At 42.6% G+C, this 21,334-nt stretch overlaps 1 protein-coding gene across 2 annotated transcripts in view; it reads right to left on the reverse strand.

Moving 5' to 3' along the window:
* The window catches only part of ULK4 (unc-51 like kinase 4), a 771,869-nt gene that overhangs the window by 448,420 nt on the left and 302,115 nt on the right, over positions 1-21,334 (reverse strand). For both annotated transcript variants that reach the window (XM_075827083.1, XM_075827084.1), the window contains exons 22-24: positions 16,451-16,578; positions 11,227-11,360; positions 9,737-9,858 (exon numbers count right to left, since the gene is read on the reverse strand). In XM_075827083.1, the coding sequence (XP_075683198.1) occupies positions 9,737-9,858; positions 11,227-11,360; positions 16,451-16,578 (384 nt within the window). The remainder of the gene's footprint in view (positions 1-9,736; positions 9,859-11,226; positions 11,361-16,450; positions 16,579-21,334) is intronic.

The raw sequence follows: 21,334 nt of genomic DNA on the forward strand, positions 1-21,334 counted from the left end.
CTACTGGCATAGAGTGCTTAATATATTTTCCCCTTGGGGTCCTTTTACACGGGCAGAAAAATTGCCATAACGAGCGCAAATTGTCGACATAGAAAGTGTTCCTTTTTACATAGCAATGACTGAGAGGGGGTTTGTACAATTGATCGTTCATGTGATCATTCCTTTGAACCCTCTCTCATACGCTTTACGTTATTTTCGTCAGCACATCCTCTGTTTACACAGGATAAATGGTCTGAAATTTATAGTGTTTGACCGAATATTGTCTTGGTATATTGCAATTATCATAATGTAGTAGAACAACACACAAAAAGTCTTCTAGAAGGGTGATTTTAAAGGAGCTGTCCCCAAAACATAAATTATCAATTATTCATTTTCTGATCGCTGGGTGCCCCACCTCTGGGACGCCCACCGATCGTGAGAACGGTTGTCCCGGACCTACGAATCCTCCTCACTGCGAAGGACCTGAATGGAGTGGCGGTCTAGCATGCACTCCATTCAAAGTTTATGGGAATGACGGATACAGCTGAGTACAGCACTCATTCTCATAAACAGTCAATAGGAAGTTTCTTGGATCTAGGAAAATTGTTTGCGTATATTTGAGGATTCGGACGCTTTAGAACGTTAGAACTATGGCAGCAACAAAATATTGACATTCATTATATTTTAACCCCTTCAGGGGCCTGAAAATGTGTTACTGACAGCTGAATTTTTCAGTTTTTGCCTCTCTGCATTTGAGCAGCCATAACTTTTTTATTTTTTTCATTGATGTGGCCGTATGAGGCCTTGTTTTATGCGGGAGAAATTGTATTATTTTTCTTTCATAGTTTGGAGGGAGAAAAAAATATATTTTTACGGCGTGAATATAAGAAAAAGTGATTCTCGGCCTAATTTTTCTTATTTATTTTTTATCCCATTCACGTCTCATGCTAAATAACCCATTAGATTAATTCTTCAGGTTATTACGGTCGTTTAGATACCTAATATCTGTAGTTGTTTTGTTTTTATTTAGTGTAAGGGCAATAAAATATATTTTATGCAAAATAATGGCTTTTTTTATTTTTATTTATTTTTGTTACTTTTTAAAAAAAAATCCCATTAAGGGATAACTTTATTTTTTACTTGTAATGTATTAACATACTCTTGTATGCAAATATATCATACAGTGTCACTATGACATAGTGTGCCCGAACAGCAGGCTTACTGAACAGACAGCCCTGGGGTCCTTTCTAGGTCCCCAGGGCTGACTGCAGAGGGATTCCCTGGTGTTAGATCACGTCACCGGGTTTCCGATTACGAGATCAAACCGGGGAGTTCCCTTTGATCTTGCCGTGGTCACGGAGATAAAATTGTTAAACAGCTGGGGTCCGAATGTTTTGACCCCAGATGTATTCAGCAGGCTTCTCTAAGATCAGGAGCTGTTAGTTACAGCTCCTTCTTAGAGGATGAGCTCACAGGAGCGCTCATCAGCCTATTCTACAGCGACGTCAAAAGACGTCGCTGTAGACTAAGGACATGCACCGCCTGCCGTCAAAAGACGGTGGGCAGTCGTTAAGGTGTTAAATATTTACAGGATTTGCCTAAAATCTCTTTGGCTATGTTCACACAGAGTTTTTTGCAGGCAGACGGAATTTTGTGGCAGATTTTGATCTGTCAATGGGAGGTCAGGGACGTAAACGCCCGAAGATGGGGCATGTCGCTTCTTCTTCCCTTGAGACTGCTTTTCCGCTCGCGGGAAAAAACCGCCTCTGCCTCCCGGTGAAATCAATGGGAGGCATTTTCGGCCGTTTTTTGGCGTGGTTTCTGTGTCCAAAAACTGTGTGAGGGGGCGTGGCCAGCAGTCGATGGCGCCGGTCGCATAAACTGAGAGCTCCGCGCCCTGCCACGCAGATCCAGCAGCCTACAGCGGGGAAAGGTGCCTCATATGGGGAAAAAAAGACCCCAAGGGTCTAGACTCACCCCTGCAGCACAGCACCAGGTCGCCGCCGCTCCACCAACGATCGACGGCTACTTTCTTCGGCGGCAAGCCACGCCGCTCCCTCAGCCGCAGCCATCTTGGACAGCCTCGTGTCAGAAGGAAGGGGAGATGTCCGAGCAGGGAGAGGAGACAGTGCCCCACGTACAGGGTAAGCTGAATAGCCGGATGGCTAAAGTTCACCCTCCCAGCTCCCCTAAGCTGTCCTCCACCTCGTCCTGTGAACAGCAGGGAAGGGGGTCCCCTATCCCAGGAGCAATGGAGGCCAGGCCACGAGGAGCATCAGCTCAGTTAGAGGCACCAGTACACCTGCTTGAACCACCAATGTCACAGCCCTGAGCACAAATGGCCCTACAGATTTGGCCTGCACCTAAACCTCAACGGCCCACGATCCAGCAGCCGGGGAGGAGAGACGATCTGGGGGATACACCATCTTTGACCCCCTATGCCCAGGCCCCTGTATATGCCTCAGATTCTGACCTGGAGGATTCAGCCTCACTTCCTTCAGATGTGCCCCCTATGTGGAGGGAATGTTTCTCACAGTTGCCCACTAAAGAGGACTTTAAGAGTATGATACAAGAAGTGAAGGCAGCTTTTCGTTCAGAATTGGCGGGGGTGTCGCAGCATATACAGCAGATTGCTACGAGGGTGGAGGCTCTAGAAGATGACCACGATGCCACTAGGCGCCATGTCTCTGTGATACAGTCTTCAGTGTCCTCCCAGCTGGCGTCCATTAGAGATATGCAACTGCATCTAGAGGATTTGGATAACAGAGGTCGCCGTCATAATATAAGGATAAGGGGCATACCGGAGCCCTCGGGGTCTGAAGATCTTCCCATCGTGTTAGAGACTATCTTTAACGACCTTTTGGGTGCACCCCCGTCTAATCGGATACCGCTTGACAGAGCGCATAGAGCACTGAAACCAAAATCCATTACATCTCAGCCCAGAGATATCATCTGCTGTGTCCAGGATTTCCGCACTAAGGAGGACATTATGCTTAAAGCCCGTCAGCGTAAAGACCTGGAGTATGCCGGTGTGCCGATTCAGTTATTCCCGGATCTCTCCTGGATTACGTTACAGAAAAGACGTCTGCTTCGTCCGCTTCTCGCAGCCCTACGGGACCACAATATTATTTATCGATGGGGGTTTCCGTTCTCCCTTACAGCCCGAAGAGATGGTGTTTCTGCAACCCTGAGGTACCCAGGGGATTTGCCTCATTTCTGTGACTCCCTTGGTATACCAACGCCCAAGATGCAGAATTGGGAGACTCCTTTGCCGCCTTCGTCTCCACCTCCAGTCTGGCAGTCGGTCCGAAATAAGCGGAGGACCTCTCCAAGACGACAGTCTAACCGAAGTCCACCAAGACCTGATTTGAATTGATGGACGCTGCGCAGATACACGGCACCTCCGTAATATATGTGAAGGAGCCTGGTCACCCATACCAGCTACTCCCTTCGCCAGTTGCACTATCCTAGGCTAAAAATGCATTTAGGATTATATTTCTGATTTTATGTTGCTTCTCTTTAATTCGTTAACGTAAATTGTGGCAGGGCGCGATTGCCCGGGATACACTTGGCTCTTTCACCCCCTTTTTGTTTTTTCTCGGCCTGTACGTATTTATACGTACTTTTGTACTAGGTTCCTCGACTGTTGAGACCCGACCTCCTTTTTTGATAGGGGTAATTTGTTTTGCAGTTCTCCCTCTGTTTTTAGAGAGAGTTGCAAAGGGTAATATTGTATTACCAGTTTTCTTTTGCTTTAATATCACCCGCCCCAGGGTATAGTATTCTCCCTGGTAGTATTTTCTGAGTGTGTTTGAAATTCATTGATCTCATGCATTTCTCTTTGTTCTCACTGCAGATATGTGTATTGTCTCCCTGGTACGTCTTTACCCCAGTGTCTTTCCCTCCCCTCCTACTTTCATCCGAAATAACACTTGAGACGACAGTGAATCCTCCAAGAACCTCCAAGGTAGAAGGACGCCGTAGAACACTGCTTGCTTTGAAACCGACATGGGACTGGCCCCGACATAACTGTGAGCTGTATACATCCGCACTTTCCACATCATTCTTTGCTCTTTCATACATCTTTGACCATGGTTAAATTTGTCACACTTAATGTCAAGGGTCTCAACTCCAATGTGAAGAGACGCTTGCTTCTCAGGGAGTTGAAATCGCTTGGAGCGGAAGTTGCTTTTCTGCAGGAAACACACTTAGATTCATCCGGAACTTTCCAATTTGCCCGAGGGGCGTATCCTGCTGTGTACTCTGCCTCGTCAGGTCGCAAAAGGGAGGGGGTGGCCATTTTGATAGCAGCTTCCTGCCCCATACAAGTTCACACCTCACATCTAGATCCGAAAGGCAGATATGTTATAATAGAGGGGACTTTGCTTGGGCAGCCCATTGTTTTATGTAACGTTTACTCTCCTAATACCGCACAGATTCCATTCCTACGTAGACTCCTTTCTAAACTCCAGAAGCTTCCTAGGGGGGCATGGCTGGTGGGAGGAGATTTTAATGTCCCGTTCTCCACGTCCATGGATAGGGTCTCTCTTACACACGCTACTCCGACGCCCACCCTTACAGGACTTTCTACACGTTTTAGGCAACTAATTAGAGAGCACCAGCTCTATGATTTGTGGCGAGTGGATCACCCAGGTGATAGGTCCTATACCTTCTTCTCCCATACGCACAGCACTCATACACGCTTAGATTACTTTTTTGGTAATGTCCCTTCCCTCCGGGCGCTCCAGGGGGCGAATATAGACCCCATCTCTTGGTCAGATCACGCACCAGTTTCTGTGTCCCTACAGATAGGGAAACCAAATACGAGAGTATGTCATTGGCGCTTAAACGAAACTTTGATTAAGTCCCCTGCTCTTAGGGACAGCCTGGCCGGACATATGCAGGAATTTTATGCACTTAATGAGGGATCGGTTCCTTCAGTATCCACTCTTTGGGAGGCGCATAAGGCGGTGATGAGAGGGCAATGCATAGTAATGGGATCTAGATTGAAAAGAGACTCTCGGGCCAAGAGGGTGGCTCTCCATCGGACAATTACTAAGTTGGAGAGAGAAATGGGGATTAAACCGGCGGTCCCGACACTACGGAAATTGATAGAGGCTAGAGCACAACTCAAGGACTTAGCTATGAAGGGGGTAGAAAAGTCATTACTATACACAAAAAGGAAATATTACGACAAAGGTAATAAGGCGCACTCGCTTCTGGCCAGACTATTGCGGGATCAGGCGACTGTTCGTACTCCACAGGCGGTTCGGGATAAGGCGGGCATACTCCAGCATCACCCAGACACGATAGCCACACTTTTTCATGACTATTATAAATCCTTATACCACCTGCCAAATACCTTACCACCTGATCCGGCTCGTCGGAGGGAAACGCTGCAAGCATATCTCTCTTCCTGTGCTCTCCCTAAACTGAAAGATGAGGAGCTTTCATCCCTGAATGCCCCGATCTCTGCGGAGGAATTGTTTGATATATTGAAGGACCTCCCTAGTGGTAAGGCCCCTGGACCAGATGGCTTTACATATGGGTATTATAAGACCTTTGCAGAGATCTTGGTTCCACGGATGGCTTCCTTATTTAATGAATTCCTACAGGGTTCTCCCATCCCTCAAACATTCCTGCATTCTCATATCACGCTGATCCCTAAACCGGGTAAAGACCACGCAGAGTGCTCCAATTACAGACCCATAGCCCTTCTGAATTCGGATCTAAAAATTTTCACCCGTCTTCTAGCTAATAGACTCAATGTTTGGCTCCCTTCTTTGATTCACAAAGACCAAGTGGGCTTTGTGCCTCTTAGGCAAGGAGGAGACAACACACGAAGGGCCCTTGACCTCATTGATGCCCTCCAAAAGCAAAAGGAATCGGCGATCCTTCTTAGTCTAGATGCAGAGAAGGCGTTTGACCGCTTGGGATGGCCATTTATGTTCGAAACTCTAAATTCATTTGGGATTTCGGGCCCTTATGTGACAGCACTGCGTGGTCTCTACTCCAAACCGACAGCGGCAATTAAACTCCCACACTCCACCTCCCCTCCGTTTCAAATCTGGAATGGTACACGTCAGGGGTGTCCCCTATCCCCACTTTTATTTGTGCTATGCATAGAACCTTTAGCAGCTCAAATACGGAAATCCAGGGATATAGCGGGGGTCCAGATACAAGATAAAGAGTTTAAGGTTTCCCTGTTTGCAGATGACGTCCTCTTGACTATCACTAAACCTCATACCTCCCTCCCTAACCTTACTACAGTTCTCCGTAGGTATGGGAGGCTGTCAGGATATAAAACTAATACATCTAAAACGGAAGCGCTCCCTCTTAATGTCCCACACCAGGAGCTCCAGCTACTCAAACACAACTACACCTACAACTGGAAGGAAACCTCCCTGACTTACTTAGGAGTTCAACTCACTCCCTCCTATACGTCGGTTTACAAGGCTAATTTCCCCTCTCTGTTTGTAGAGCTACGTCAGCTAATGGCCAGGTGGGATCCTCTTCCCATGTCATTTTTTGGGCGCATAGCAGCGGTCAAAATGACCTTGCTCCCTAAATTACTGTACTACTTTGAGACTTTGCCGGTAGCAGTACCTATGAAGGAATTGCGGGCCATGCAGTCTTCTATCCTCAGGTTCATATGGCATTCCGGCAGACATCGAATTCCGAAATCAGTTTTATTATCGGGTCGATCTGCGGGTGGGCTATCGGTCCCTGATGTGGTGAAGTACTACTGGGCGGCACACCTCCGTCGCATACCCAGCTGGGTGTCTTTAAGGGCATACAATAAATGGACCGAAATAGAGAAGCTATGGATGGCCCCGGTCCACCCAAACTCCCTGTTATGGGGTGACCCACTGGTAATGCCGACTGCATCTTTATTGGGTCCCATGAGATTTCAAAGGGAGGTGTGGGAAACCTGTAAAAACCGCTTCCATTTGGCATCGGGTTGCCCGCCCTTGACTTCGGTACTCTACACTCCCACTATTCCGGGGGGCACTACCTCCCGAATAGTCCGATTGTGGACGGGAATTGAGGTATTTCACCTGGCTGATATGGTTGATCCCCACACGCAAGAGCTTCACCCGTTTTCATACTTTCAAAAACATCATAATATTCCCTCCGCTGCGTTCTTTCACTATCTTCAGGTTAGACATTACATGCAGCAAACTTTTAGATCCACGCGGGTTACTGCACCTACAAGCTTCGAAAGGTTATGTCGGTATGCTACCACCACTAGGGGGCTTATCTCAGCCATTTATGCATTATTGCTATCCCCGGAGGGTTCCCCTCCGCCTGGGCATAGATACATGTTGAAGTGGGAGGCCTTACTGAATAAATCCATCCCGCTCTCATTGTGGCAGATTATTTGGTCGCAAGCAGCTAAAACCTCCATCTGCACTGCATATAAGGAAAACCAATATAAAATCCTTATGTTTTGGTACCATACCCCTGCCTTTTTGCATAGCTTCAATCCGGGTATTCCGTCGGATTGCTGGCGATGTAGAGGTCAGAGAGGTGATCTGTTCCATATTTTCTGGAGCTGTTCACTGGTACAACAGTATTGGTTGGAAGTTAAGAACTTGGCATTGGCGGTGTTGCAGCAGGATATTCCCTTAGACCCTCTTCATTACCTCCTAAATGTTCCCCCTAGGTCTTTGGGGAAATCACCAGCTCGACTCTTTCGACACTTTCTCACAGCCGCTAAGACGTTGATAGCGTGGAAATGGAGACAGACAACCCCTCCCTCCCACATCGACTTAGTAACTAGAATTAGGGAAATACGTACAATGGAGCATATGACGGCCTCTATTGACAATGAACTGGACAGGTTCAAAGTGGTGTGGGACCCGTGGGACAAGTATTGGATACAGGGAACTCAAGATTAGGTGGTAGGTGGAGCTCCGACTATCCCCCCCCCCCCTCACCCCCTTAAACCCCTGTGTTTTTTCCCAGATGTTTTGTCTGTCTATTGAAAGTTACTGTCTTACTATGTGAATTGCATGGCTCTTCATGCTGCTCTAAGTTATATGTATATTTTTGAAAAATTTTCAATAAAAACACAGTTGAAACCAAAAAACTGTGTGAACTGGCCCTTTTATTATCCATGTTTTTTTTACACAGGTTTTTGTAGAAAAGGCGGGCCTTAGAAGCTTTTGATTTTCATATGTTTTGAAATGCTTTATGAAATGTCCACAGGACTGCTTTGTTTAACCCCTTCCCCCTGCTTGCATTCTGGGCCCTAACGACCAAGCTATTTTTTTCGTTTTTCCATCGTCACATTCAAAGTGCTATAACTTTTTTTTATCTTCATGTGGAAATGACTGTATGAGGACTTTTTTTTGTGGGATGAGTTGTATTTTTTAATGGCACCGTTTTGGGGTATATAGAATTTCTTTTATTAACTTTTTTTGGTGGGGGAGATATAAAAAAAACCCAGCAATTTAGCCATTGTTCTATGCATTTTACATTTGCGCCGTTCACCATGCATCGTAAATAACATGCCACCTTTATTCTATGGGTCGGTACGATTACGGCAATACCAAATATGCATATTTTTATTATGTTTTACTACTTTTGCAGAATAAAAACACTTTTGAACTAAAATAATTTTATTTTGCATTGCTGCTTTCAAAGAGCCATAACTTTTTTCATTTTCCGTCACTATCGCCATACGAAGGCTTGTTTTTTTTGTGGGACTTCATTGCTACCATTTTGGGGTACATGGGACTTATTGATTAACCTTTTTATATTATTTTTCTGGGGGGGGGAATAGGAAAAACAGCAATTTTGGCGTTGTTTTTTTGCGGGTTTGTTTTTACGGTGTTCACCTTGCGGGCTTAAATAATATGCAAACTTTATTTTTTGGGTCATTACGATTGCGGGGATACCATATATGTGTCGTTTTTATTTTTACACTTTTACTAAATAAATGGCAAAAAAAGGCTCTTATTTTTAATGTGTACCTTTTTATTAATTTTTATTTCACATTAATTATTTTTTCAGTCTCACTAGGGGACTTCATAATGTGATATTATTTAGATCGCAGATATGTTGCTTTGGTATACTTCGTATACCAAAGCATAATTGCCTGTCAGTGTAAAACTGACAGGCATCTATTACGACATGCCTCTGACACGTCCTAACAGGTATATAGCCAGGGCAGACCTGGGGGCCTTTGTTAGGCTCCCGGCTGCCATGGCACCCCATCGGATGCCCGCAATTGCATTTGCGGGCTGCCGATGGGTGACAGAGGGAGCTCCCTCCCTCTGTAAACAACTGAAATGCAGCGGCCGCTAATGACCCCGGCATTTGAGGTGTTAAACGGCCGCGATCTAAGTAAACTTGGATCGCTACTGTTGGAGCAGGAGTCCAGCTGTCATCAGAGAGCCGGGCCCCGGTTCCAGCCTTCACGTTAGACCTGTGCAAGGAGTTGATTAGGTCGCCGTGAAAAGGCGGCGGCCTAGAATAAAGCCCCTTAATGACCGCCATGAAAAGGCGTAATAGCGGTCATTGAGGGGTTAAGGTGTATACTTCTTATTAACTTCAATGTAGAGTGACTTCAACAGTGTGCCCTCTGCTGCAAGGATGACCAGAACCAACACCGTTTTGGGGATCGGTAGGGGTTTCAACTGCCAAAACTCTATGATAAATATTTCATTGCATGCAAAAAACAACCTTTAGCTTTGTGCTATTATTTATCCATGTAATGCACATCTCAAAAGCATAAGAAATAATACTCAACCTGGGATGTTACAAGATGAAGTATTATTGCCATATTAGGAAGGCATATTTTCAGTTGTTTAGCCTGAACAGTTGATGGATGTTTACGTCCAGACACATTTGATAAGGAACTGAGTATGTCACCTGTAAGAAAAATTGGGAAGATGTAAAAATGAGATGATATAAACTGTCTGTTTGTACATATGTTTATTGAAACAACAAGGCAGGTGATCTGAAGGCTGAAAAGTTTAAGTTTTTCTTATTGAAATTCAGTTTCTTAAACTGAATAATCTTTCACAAACTGTTTATTGAAGGGTTAATTGCTGTATGAGATGTTGATAAAAATGGCAAAAAGATTAATGGTTATTAATATGGCAAAATGTAGACTCAATAAATTTGTTACCATTTTCTTGCCAACATAAAATACTCCATTCGAACATTGCACCACTAGGCTGAATGATCGGAAAAAGTCTCAAGCGAAATGCTCAGAAGATCCAATATGATGACATGGCCAAAAGCGATCAATCTTTTGCAGACTCCATTTCCTATAGCTGACAATAAACCAGAGATTTTGGTTGGCCGAAAGGGCTGTGACACAAGGGAGCGTGACAGACGCCGACTAAAGACAGATATCCGTGGAAAAGTTGATCTGTCGTTTTTTCAGTCGATGTCGGGTGCAGTCTTATAAAGTAGTTCATACCAAACGACAGATCTTAATCCCATCAATAGAAGCCCAGACCAGGTCACAGATCAAAGCACATAACCATCGCCAATTTTTGTTGTTTTAATTTATGACGTTGTCGTTAGCACGATAACCTTCACAGACCAACCATGAACAAAAAGTTGTTCACATAATGGCCGTCTCAAATGCCTAATGTATTGACAGGTTATGACAAAGTCACATCAAGTGCATCCCCCCCCACCGCTAATGATCTCCAGATTAGTAAATATTTTTATCTTACTCCAGTTTCGCCGATTTGCATGTCGGATCGAGATTTGCCGGCCATTAGGCTGTGTTGATCAAATCAATTTTGCCAGGTTTGAGATTGACTTATGGAAAATGTAGGTAAAACAATTCTGGCCATAAGGATGCATTGACAAATTGAATTGTAAGATTTGAGATACACATTATATTAATAGAATTAATAAATCTACAAGTTTTTTTGCTTTTAAATATCTAATTCTTCTTGGGAGATGGAGTGATCATACCGAAGATATATAAAATACATCTGCTCATGGACCTACATTGTGTCATAGCAAAAAAAGGTTGCGTAATTATGAGGACAACTGTATAAACATAATCCAGTATAGAAAACAGACTAATTAATGTGCCTCCATAATTAGGTTTTGAATTTGTAAAATTTGAAAGAAATCAACCACCCCCTCAAAAAAACAACAAAAAAAACAACAAAACAACAATTATACGTTTAATGTTGCAAAATCAAACTCTTCATAGAATTAAAATGACTATGATAAATACAATGCAATCTTTTCCAGATCCTATCAAATTACCCAGAATTCCTGGCAGCTCGCATACGATGTGATGGATGAGGAGGTCCAGACATACTGACAGGTATTCGTTGACGCTTTGCTGCTCTTTTCCTGGTGTGGTTTTTCTGCTGTCTCGTTCGATGTACATCACAAGTCTGAAAACAAGTCAATGCAAAAGATAAGCCCTTCCGACAATATAAAATAATATATCATTTTTCCAATGTCACCAAAGTCAAGCTGAAGAAACTTGAAGGGGAATGACATATTGAGCTGGAGCAGAATGATTTATCATTGCATTAAACGCTCTGGAGTACAACACAGTACTCTAAATTGTATGGAATTAAATATGACACTCCTTCATGTTTATTAACAATATACATTCATTACTATTACTTGGTGTATGATTTAGAACATGGCTGTATCAAATAGAAAACCCTCTATCACAGTACAAAGAAGGCTCAGCTCTAGGACTTCTGAAATCTCACCGGTCTAAACCCATTTGCTTGATAAACAACCCCATTAGATATTGGTTGAGAAATGTGTTCTAAAAAATGTTGCTAGTCCTCATTAACTTCAAAGCAATTTTAGCTAAACATGATATATTTCTACAAGATAGGCACTTGGGTTTTCTTTTTTACTTTGAATCAAAAGTTATAACAGGAAGAAAAAAGGATATTTCATTAAAGCCAAGCTAATTAAATGCTTCATTCAGAACAATCTCATTTTTCTTCGCAAAAATAGTGCTTTAAATCAAGATCTTTCTGCCCACAATTCAGAAGCTCATAATGAATTGGCACAAACGGGGCAGAATAGTGAAAATTATACGGTACAATGATTAAATTTGACATCCAATATTCTAATAGGCGTATCTTTTTCTTTTGGTGCACATTCACTGAGATGCAGTCTTTCAGGAGAATAATATTGCCATGTAGTGCCTATATAGTAATACCACCCATATGGCAGTACCAAATTTCATACCTGTAGGATATCAGAATATTAATGCCTTAAAGCTGCAGTGCATGCTGGGAATTGTAGACACAACAGCTGGAGAGCCACAGCTTGGAGACCACTGCTTTTAAGGGGTTATCCGTTTCTTTAAAATTGATGGCCTATCCTTAAGATAGGCCATCAATATTAGATCGGAGGGGGTCACAACATGCACAGCACCATACTTTTAGCAGCAGCTGTGCATGGCATTAAAGGGAATGTGTCGTGAATTAATATTTGTTTCTTTAAGTAAGTTACTTATTTTTATTATATTTTTTACGTTTTTTGTTGTATTTTTTATTCTTCCACATGGTAGGAAATTATTATTGTCAAATTATTATTTAATTTGTAATAATTCCCATGTTGGCCACCAGAGAGAGTACTTCCCAGAATTACAGCAAGGTGAATAAGGGCAAGCAACTGACTCACAGCTGCTGTAAATGTTAGGGGGAATCTCACCCCCCCCTCCCTATTTTTGGCTACAAGCCAGGAAAAGGGGTCATCAAATTGCTGAGGATTGTCCGGCTCCCATTTTGGGAGAGCCTTTACAACGCAGCTAGTAGAAGCTATAGAACACACCACATGGATTTGAATGATGAAAGTGAAGAGGGTGACCCTGTGGTGAATGACTTTTCCGTTGACAGGTTCACACGGCGTGTATTTGGCGTGGTTTAATGGTACATTTTACATGCCAAAAACCGCATCAAAAAACGCTTGATTACGCTTTTCATTTACATAATTGGTAAAGCGCGCTGTTAGTACTTACAACACGCTTTTTTACACACACATTTTTAAAAAAACACGTTGTGTAAATAATGAAGTGTCGAGTCAATTCTTTTGCACGTAAAACATGCCAAATGTTCCCATACTCAATGGGAGTCCTAATTATACGCCAAAAAGCACACACAAGATGCGTAAAAAACATGCGAAAAAGACGGGAAGCTTAATCAAGCGTTTGACATTTACATCAATGGGAGAGCGAGCCGTTCGTTTTTTACAAAAGCGATTTTAAAAAAAGTGTTGTGTAAAAAAGAAATGTTGGATCAATTCTTTGGTGCATAAAATGCGCCAAATGCTTCCAGAGTCAGTGGGAGTCCTAACTACGCGCCCAAAAACTTTCAAAAAGCACACACAAGAACTTTAAAAAAAAAACGCAAATAAAAAGGAATGGGTCAATGTGCTATCCGTTAAAAAAACAGATCGCACACTGAAGCATTTCACTGAAGTGTGCTTGAGGCCTAACTTTATTTTTTTTTGCAGGTTCCACTGGACCTATTGGACTACGTTGCAGATTCGGTGGACTACTGCGATGATCTACGGTTTTTGTTTAAATAAAATGGTTAGTGAGGATTGTGTGGGGGAGTTTTTATTTCCATAAAAATATTTTCTTATGTTTGTTTTTTTGAATACTTTATTACCACCTTAGTAATGGCAGTTGCCTGTTTGACAACGTCCATTACTAAGGCGGGGCTTAATGCTAGCCAGTAAAAAGGCAAATACTAATCTTCATTATTAGCCCGGTACCCACCACCACCAGTGGTATCGGGAAGAGCCGGGTACGATCCAGTACACGACCACCTGTTGTGAAGGTTGAGAATTGTGGGCGGCCGCAGGTTGGTGGTATGAGGCTGGGAAGAGCCAAAAAACGTGACTTTTTCCACCCTGGTAATGCTAGGCTGCTGCTGCTGCTACTGCTATGTTGTATCTGGCTGGTTATAAAAAATGGGGGGCCCCAAATCATGTTTTAATTATTTTTTTAAAAAAAACATGCGGGGTCCCCCCCATTTTCATATCCAGCCAGATACAGCATAGCAGCAGCAGCATAGCATTAATAGGATGGGAAGGCCCACAGTTTCTGGACCTTTCTCAGCCAAATTATACCAGCCTGCGGCCGCCCCAGTGCCCGGCCATCACTACAGATGGTCAGGTACTGGCTCTTACCCGACTCTTAACCCTGGTGGCGGTGGGTACCAGGGTAATAATGGGGGGTTAGTGCTAGCTTTTTACTGGCTAAGACTAAGCCCCGCCTTAGTAATAGATGTTGTCAAACAGACAACTGCCATTACTAAGGCGCTAATAAAGAATTTTAAAAAAACAATGAGACATAAAAAAATATTCTTAATGAAATAATAACTCCCCCACACAATCCTCGCTAACCATTTTATTAAAAAAAGTCCAATAGGTTCAGCAGAACCTGCAAAACAAAAAAAAAATAAGGTTAGCAATATGAAAAATATAAATACTTACTCACCTACAGCGACTTCTGTCTTCTCCCCACAATAAATACTAGAGGTCCCCACAAGCACCCTGCATGCACCGCCCACACAGATACACCCCCCAACAGCACCCTGCATGCACCCCACCACACACACACGCCCACCAAAACACAACCCCCCACAAGCACCCTGCACAATACCTACTCCACAGTGGGTGGGGGGGGGGGGGTTGTGTGTGGCGCAGTTGCATGTTTGGGGGGACTTGTGTGTGTGGGGGAGAGGTGCTCGCCGCTGATTCTTACAAAACAGCTGTTAAGCGGCTATGAAGGATCAGCGGCGCCCGTGAATACTACGCTGCACAAAGATAAGATACAGCTCTGCTGCGCACACTACACACATACACAGCTCTGCGACACACAGAGCTCTGCTACACACACACAGCTCTGCCACACACAGATCTGCCACACACACACACACACACACACACACATATCTGCCATTTACAGCAGGTGTGAGGGGAGGTCGCGAGGGGGGGGTCACAAGAGGGGGCGCAAGAGGGGCGTGAGAGAGACAGACACACCTTCGACTGCGCTATTGATTCCGTAAAAAAAACGGAAACCTGCCGTAATGATGACAAACGGAAACCATTAGCGAGGTTTCCGTCACCATTGATACCAATGGTGATGCACACGGAAGCTAAGGTTTCCATTTGGCTTTCCGTTGAGGGGTTCACCCGATGTAAACCTCCGACGGAACCCCTGAACGGAAAGTCAACGCTGATGTGAACAGGCACTTAGTTATCTGCTTAAACATGATTTTTTCTTATGTGTGGTTGACATTTTGGGGGCTTTGGAAACAATTACTAGTTCTCTATAGAATTAAGGTCTCAAGCTCAAGTTACAATATTTTCAACTTACAATCATCGCCACAGAACCAATAAATGTTACTTGAGGGACCACTGTGCCATATTAGGGAGTTAATAGAGAAGGTCCCTTAGGATTCTCATCTCTTAGTGGAGAGTGGTTACTTAGAGCGTCTCTTCCTCTGGAGGAACTGTCCTGTCTTACACAGACAACCTATTGATTTGAATGGCACTGTGTAATGCTTAATTTCCCCTGTAGTAGCACTGCAGAGAAATTGAACACTCACTTCAAGATTTCCCCACACTTTACAGCTGATCGCTTGGGTCCAATGCAGGGGGACACTTTGTGATCAGCTTATTGTCAAGGTACCCGTCTAACAAAAAGGGAATGTCCAAAGCGGAGACACCTAGACAAAATAGCTACATTGTGGAGCTATATTTTCAAGAGATTTTACAACCATTATAATCAGGTCCTATCTTACAGAATGCTGTAAATAAATTATGTCTTCCATTGGCACTCATTAGCAAATGTGTAGCATTCACTTGTAAGAGTCACTTCCAAGTAACCTTCATCCTACAATATTGTTTTAGATCATCAGAAACTGCACAAAAAAATTGGAATACATGCTGTGCACCAAATATATTGTGTGTTTTAGACACTTTTTTTTAGACACTTTTGATCTCTCCTTTTAGCCTGCGTTTTTTGTTATGGTAGATACAACTCCCATGTCTCTCAGTGGGAGTTAATCAACCAAAACAAAAAATGCATGCCAAAAACGCAACTTGTGCATATAGTTTATCTAGAAAGTTTTTTTGCTTAATGGTAGACCAAAATGGCACAAAAACAAGCAAATCCCAAGCATGATTGTTATTATATTTTTATTTTGGTAGTGTACTTAATTGGGCTTGCATATTTTTGCATCGCCATACAAATAACAATTTCACTTCAATTGCGGCAAGGCAGGGTACAGGGGCTGGCTTCCCCATAGTGGAGGATACGGTCATTTGGTTTATTAGGTGGCGTCATACAAGAAATGTACAAGGAAGAAAAACATTGCAGATGAATGAATATAATTTTTGAATGCTAGTATAATAATTTAGAAGTTTTTCTCTAAATATCGATTTATTTATTTTTATTGCTTACATTGGTAAACCAAAAAAACAATCAAATTAGATTTACCTGCTTTGGCAACATAGAAGTAACATCTCTTTGTTGTTATTTAAAACTTGCAAAATGACCAGGAAAGCTTTTGCTCTTATTGCTGTTGAAGGGCTTTCCAGAAGACGAACTATCTTTGTAACAAAGTCCTTTCGAAGAAGTAAAAAAATAGAGGTGTATAAAACCATACTGTAAACTACTATCTGAAAGAAGCATTAGAGTAAAGTGTAAAGCATAAGCTGCATCATCATGATACCGTTTCAAGACAGTAATCCAATCTATAATTCAACAAAAAAAAAACATTTAAAAAACAAAACAAAAAACACTAAGAAATTTAAGTAAAAATTAAAATGACAACACCAAAGTTTACCATTGTAATTCTTCATTGGTTCATCTTGTACTGATCCTAAATTACAGCTTGTATTATATTCCAGAGCTAAAAACCCAATTCGTATGTTTGCTACTGGAAAAAGTGGTCTAGACACATCCCCAACTGAGCTGGGCATATGCACGGCTCTCTTTATTGATTCCTTGCTCGGATCTTCCCATAGCTCCCATTGGAATCAATGGAGAGAGCAGCACACACCTCCCCAGCAATTCTTCGCGTGGATGCAGCGGCTGCCTAACCAGGTGGCCTGGGGGATGGATGACCCCCGTTCTCAAGATAGGTGCTGGTCTCAAAGCTGGGACCTGCATATCTCAGATATTTATGGAATATACTATGGATAGAAACCCAAAAAAATAATTGACTGTGTATTTTTTAGTGATATGAAATCAACGCAAATCTCTAAAAATCCTGCCTAGATTGCCAGTTTAAAACAACTATAAAAGTCCTAGTTTAATATACAGTGCTAACCTCTGTGAATATTAACTATAAATTCTAATGACCTTCTTGACAATTGTATGGTTTAAAAGCCTAGTGTGTCATAAAGACTTTAAAGGGTAAAACATTATGTCCAACATTGCTTTATGTCCAAGCAGTATATTGGATGTCTGGCATCACCGGACGATACAATTTTGAGCAAATTGAAGAAAACCACTGTAATCTATTTTCTGGAAACAATACAAATACAATTTATGGTCTTCTTTTCTATTAGATTTTTCCTAAAGCTATCTAATAGCACAATGCATTATAGCCCTTGTGAACTGAAGAGATACGGTTTAGGTGCACATTGTAGTGACAGGTTTGTGACCAAACAGTTTAATCCAGGTTATAGCCTTACTTAGAGGAAAGGTAATAACTAATGAAGTTTGGAAAACAAATCACTTTAAATTATACACAGTAAAGCTCTTACTCTAGCCATAAACTCACATTTGAGCACTATTGGCTATTCTCCTTTGTTTAAAAGGCACCTTTGGATTAACATTATACTGTCAAAAATTGGATATCTTCTATACTCCGCTACAAGCATAAAACAATACACTGAGTGACTAGAATGGAAAAAGAATGACAAGCTAAAGCCAGACAGAAAGACATACAATATGTTTTGTGATAATTCATAGCAGGACCTTGCCTTTTGTGGGGAAGTTATTTTTTTGTAAAGAACCGTTTTTATAAAATTTCCAATAAAGTACAACATTGTCACAGTCAAGACAGAAAAGAGTACAATAAAGTAAAGTTGGTAACTCAGCCTGGCTGGCCTATCAGGGCCCAGGATTGTAATACAGATAAGGGTCCATGGAAGGAGGACCAACAGTCATAGAAAACAGAAGTAAATTGATGTGGGAAGACAATAGTGACTTGGGCTATAGAGTATATTTTTTATGTACATCGATAAAGCTGGTAATGACAATTGGATATGCAAAAAATAGAGATAATTGTGCGGATGTGACTGTCTGCCCGTTTGTGCAACTGGGATAAAGAACATAAATCATGGAGATACCCTGGGCAAGTTTCGGGCAAACGATCGTTCATAGAACGCTTTTTGCCGATAATTGCCCTGTGTAAACAGGGCAGCAATCAGATGAACGAGCTCGATCATCTGCTGATCGTATCGATTTAAAAAAAGTAAAATATTATCATTGTTGGCAACACATCTCCCTGTGTAAACAGGGAGACGCGCTGCCGACATGATAATAATGTATGGGGACGAGCGATCGGAGTAAGAACCGCTTGTCCACATACATAGCTCCTTGTGACAGGAGCAGATGAGCGCCGATCAATGAGCTGTCTCGTTGATCGGCGCTCGCTGCACCGGGTAAAACCGGCCGGTGTAATAGGGCCTTTACTCTAGTATCAATATTGAAACAATTGATCGGGGGATAAAAGTCTATCTTATCTACATTTGCTGTACAGTTGTATGCAATCTAAGGTCAGGCAGGGAAGAAAATGGCTGTAGTATTCTGCAATGGTACTATTGAAATGCTTTATTATTCCATTGACACAGCCATGTGAGTTGGTTTTCCAACGGCATTGACCGTTTAGGGGTTAAAGGGAAGCTGCTCTTTGCTAGGTTATTAGACCTGGTGGCGAGTTTCCTGGTGTTTATTCCTGATGTTCTCTGTGATTTTCCGGTGTTTGACCCGGCTTTCGTCCCGATTCTGCTTGATCCGATTTATCCTCGTACGACCTTTGGCCTAAATATGGCCTTGTCTCCTGATACAGATAACTGGACCTGGGGCTGCCCGCCTGTTATGGATCTGGATCTGTTGGACCACAAAAAGTTTATGGGGTCCATACCTTCTTGCAGGGGTTAAGGGTTGAAGGGATTCCTTCGACTCCGCACCCCAGGTGAGCCTGCTCCAACTCAACAACGGTCTCAGTCATTCATTGTCCCTGCCTGCTGCCAAACTTCTCAAGTTCTAGAGCGCAACTCCTTCTATGACAAGACTACATGGTTTCTCTGAAGTCTGACACCACCAACATGTGTTAATCTGCGTCATTGTCCATGAGACGTCACCAAAGCCTCAACTACGCTAGCCGGGTACTGGCATTAAGATATGCTTGTGGGCTAATAGTCTTATACTGAGCAATACAAATACCTTGCCATTCTAATGGTCAAGAGCATAACTATAGGGAGTGCAGAAGTTGTAGTCAATAATGGGCCTTGAAGCCAGGTGGGAGGCCCAAAAGATCTCTGCTCCATATGATGATGCCAGTGCTATAAATGACACGTGACTTTGGGGGGGTCCTGTTACAGATTTTGCATTGGGGCTCAGGAGCTTCAAGTTAAACCTCAACTTGTTAATCTTGGGAAGAATGAAAGCTTAAAGAGGCTCTGTCACCAGATTTTGCAGCCCCTATCTGCTATTGCAGCAGATAGGCGCTGCAATGTAGATTACAGTAACGTTTTTATTTTTAAAAAACAAGCATTTTTGGCCAAGTTATGACCATTTTCGTATTTATGCAAATGAGGCTTGCAAAAGTACAACTGGGCGTGTTGAAAAGTAAAAGTACAACTGGGCGTGTATTATGTGCGTACATCGGGGCGTGTTTACTACTATTACTAGCTGGGCGTTGTGTATAGAAGTGTCATCCACTTCTCTTCACAACGCCCAGCTTCTGGCAGTGCAGCACTGTGACGTCACTCACAGGTCCTGCATCGTGTCGACAGCAGAGGCTACAGATGATTCTGCAGCAGCATCAGCATTTGCAGGTAAGTAGCTACATCGACTTACCTGCAAACACCGATGCTGCTGCAGAATCATCTGTAGCCTCTGGTGCCGACACGATGCAGGACCTGTGAGTGACGTCACAGTGCTGCACTGCCAGAAGCTGGGCGTTGTGAAGAGAAGTGGATGACACTTCTATACACAACGCCCAGCTAGTAAAAGTAGTAAACACGCCCCGATGTACGCACATAATACACGCCCAGTTGTACTTTTACTTTTCAACACGCCCAGTTGTACTTTTGCAAGCCTCATTTGCATAAATACGAAAATGGTCATAACTTGGCCAAAAATGCTCGTTTTTTAAAAATAAAAACGTTACTGTAATCTACATTGCAGCGCCTATCTGCTGCAATAGCAGATAGGGGCTGCAAAATCTGGTGACAGAGCCTCTTTAAAAGTTACAAGATCACAAGATAGAAACACCAAATAGAATCACATCCTTTCCGGTGGCAGGATCGGGGACTTTACCTGTGCAGTCAGCCCTGGGGACCTAGAATGGACCCCAAGGCTGTTTGTTCACTAAGCCTGCTGTTAGGGCACACTATGTGTTGCCCTAGCAACAGCCGGTGTCAAAGTGACACAGATCATAATACATTAACATACAGGATTATGCGAATACATTTTAAGTTTAATAATAAACATGCAAAATAGTAAGGGCCCTGTTCACATCAGTCAGGTTCCGTTTGGGATTTCCATTCATCTATTCAGTCAGAGGACACGATGAACGGAAACGATAGATTCCATTTGCATTACCATTGATTTCAATAGTAATGCTTCAGTTTCAGTTGGTTTCAGTTTGTTTCCGTCCCGTAAAGTTTCAGTTTTTTTTTAATGGAAACAATAGCATAGCTGACTACGCTATTGTTCCGGTGAAAATACAGAAACTTTACGGAACGGAAACAAACGGAAACCAACTACAACGGAATCCTTACCATTGAAATCAACGATGATGAACACAGAAGCTATAGCTTCCGTTCGGCTTTCCTTCATCTGTTCCTCTGACGGAATAGATAAAACAGAAACCCCAAACGGAACCGTAGACTGATGTCAACAGGCCCTTAATGGGTTTAAAAGAACATTTATTAAAATAAATACATTTACACTGTAATTTATATGTACCGTAAACAGTGTATAAAAAAAAAATACATTACATGAATGAAAAAAACAAGTTATGGCTGCTGAAATGCAACAGGCCTGGTCATTAAGGGGTTAATGTATGTGTCTCCAAGTTTAAACTCATGTTTAATTTTCCCCTTTACATATGGTCTTAAAATACATATATGTTTCTCCAAA

The sequence above is a fragment of the Rhinoderma darwinii genome, chromosome 5 (genome assembly GCF_050947455.1).
Source record: "Rhinoderma darwinii isolate aRhiDar2 chromosome 5, aRhiDar2.hap1, whole genome shotgun sequence".
In the NCBI taxonomy this organism is placed as follows: Eukaryota; Metazoa; Chordata; class Amphibia; order Anura; family Rhinodermatidae; genus Rhinoderma; species Rhinoderma darwinii.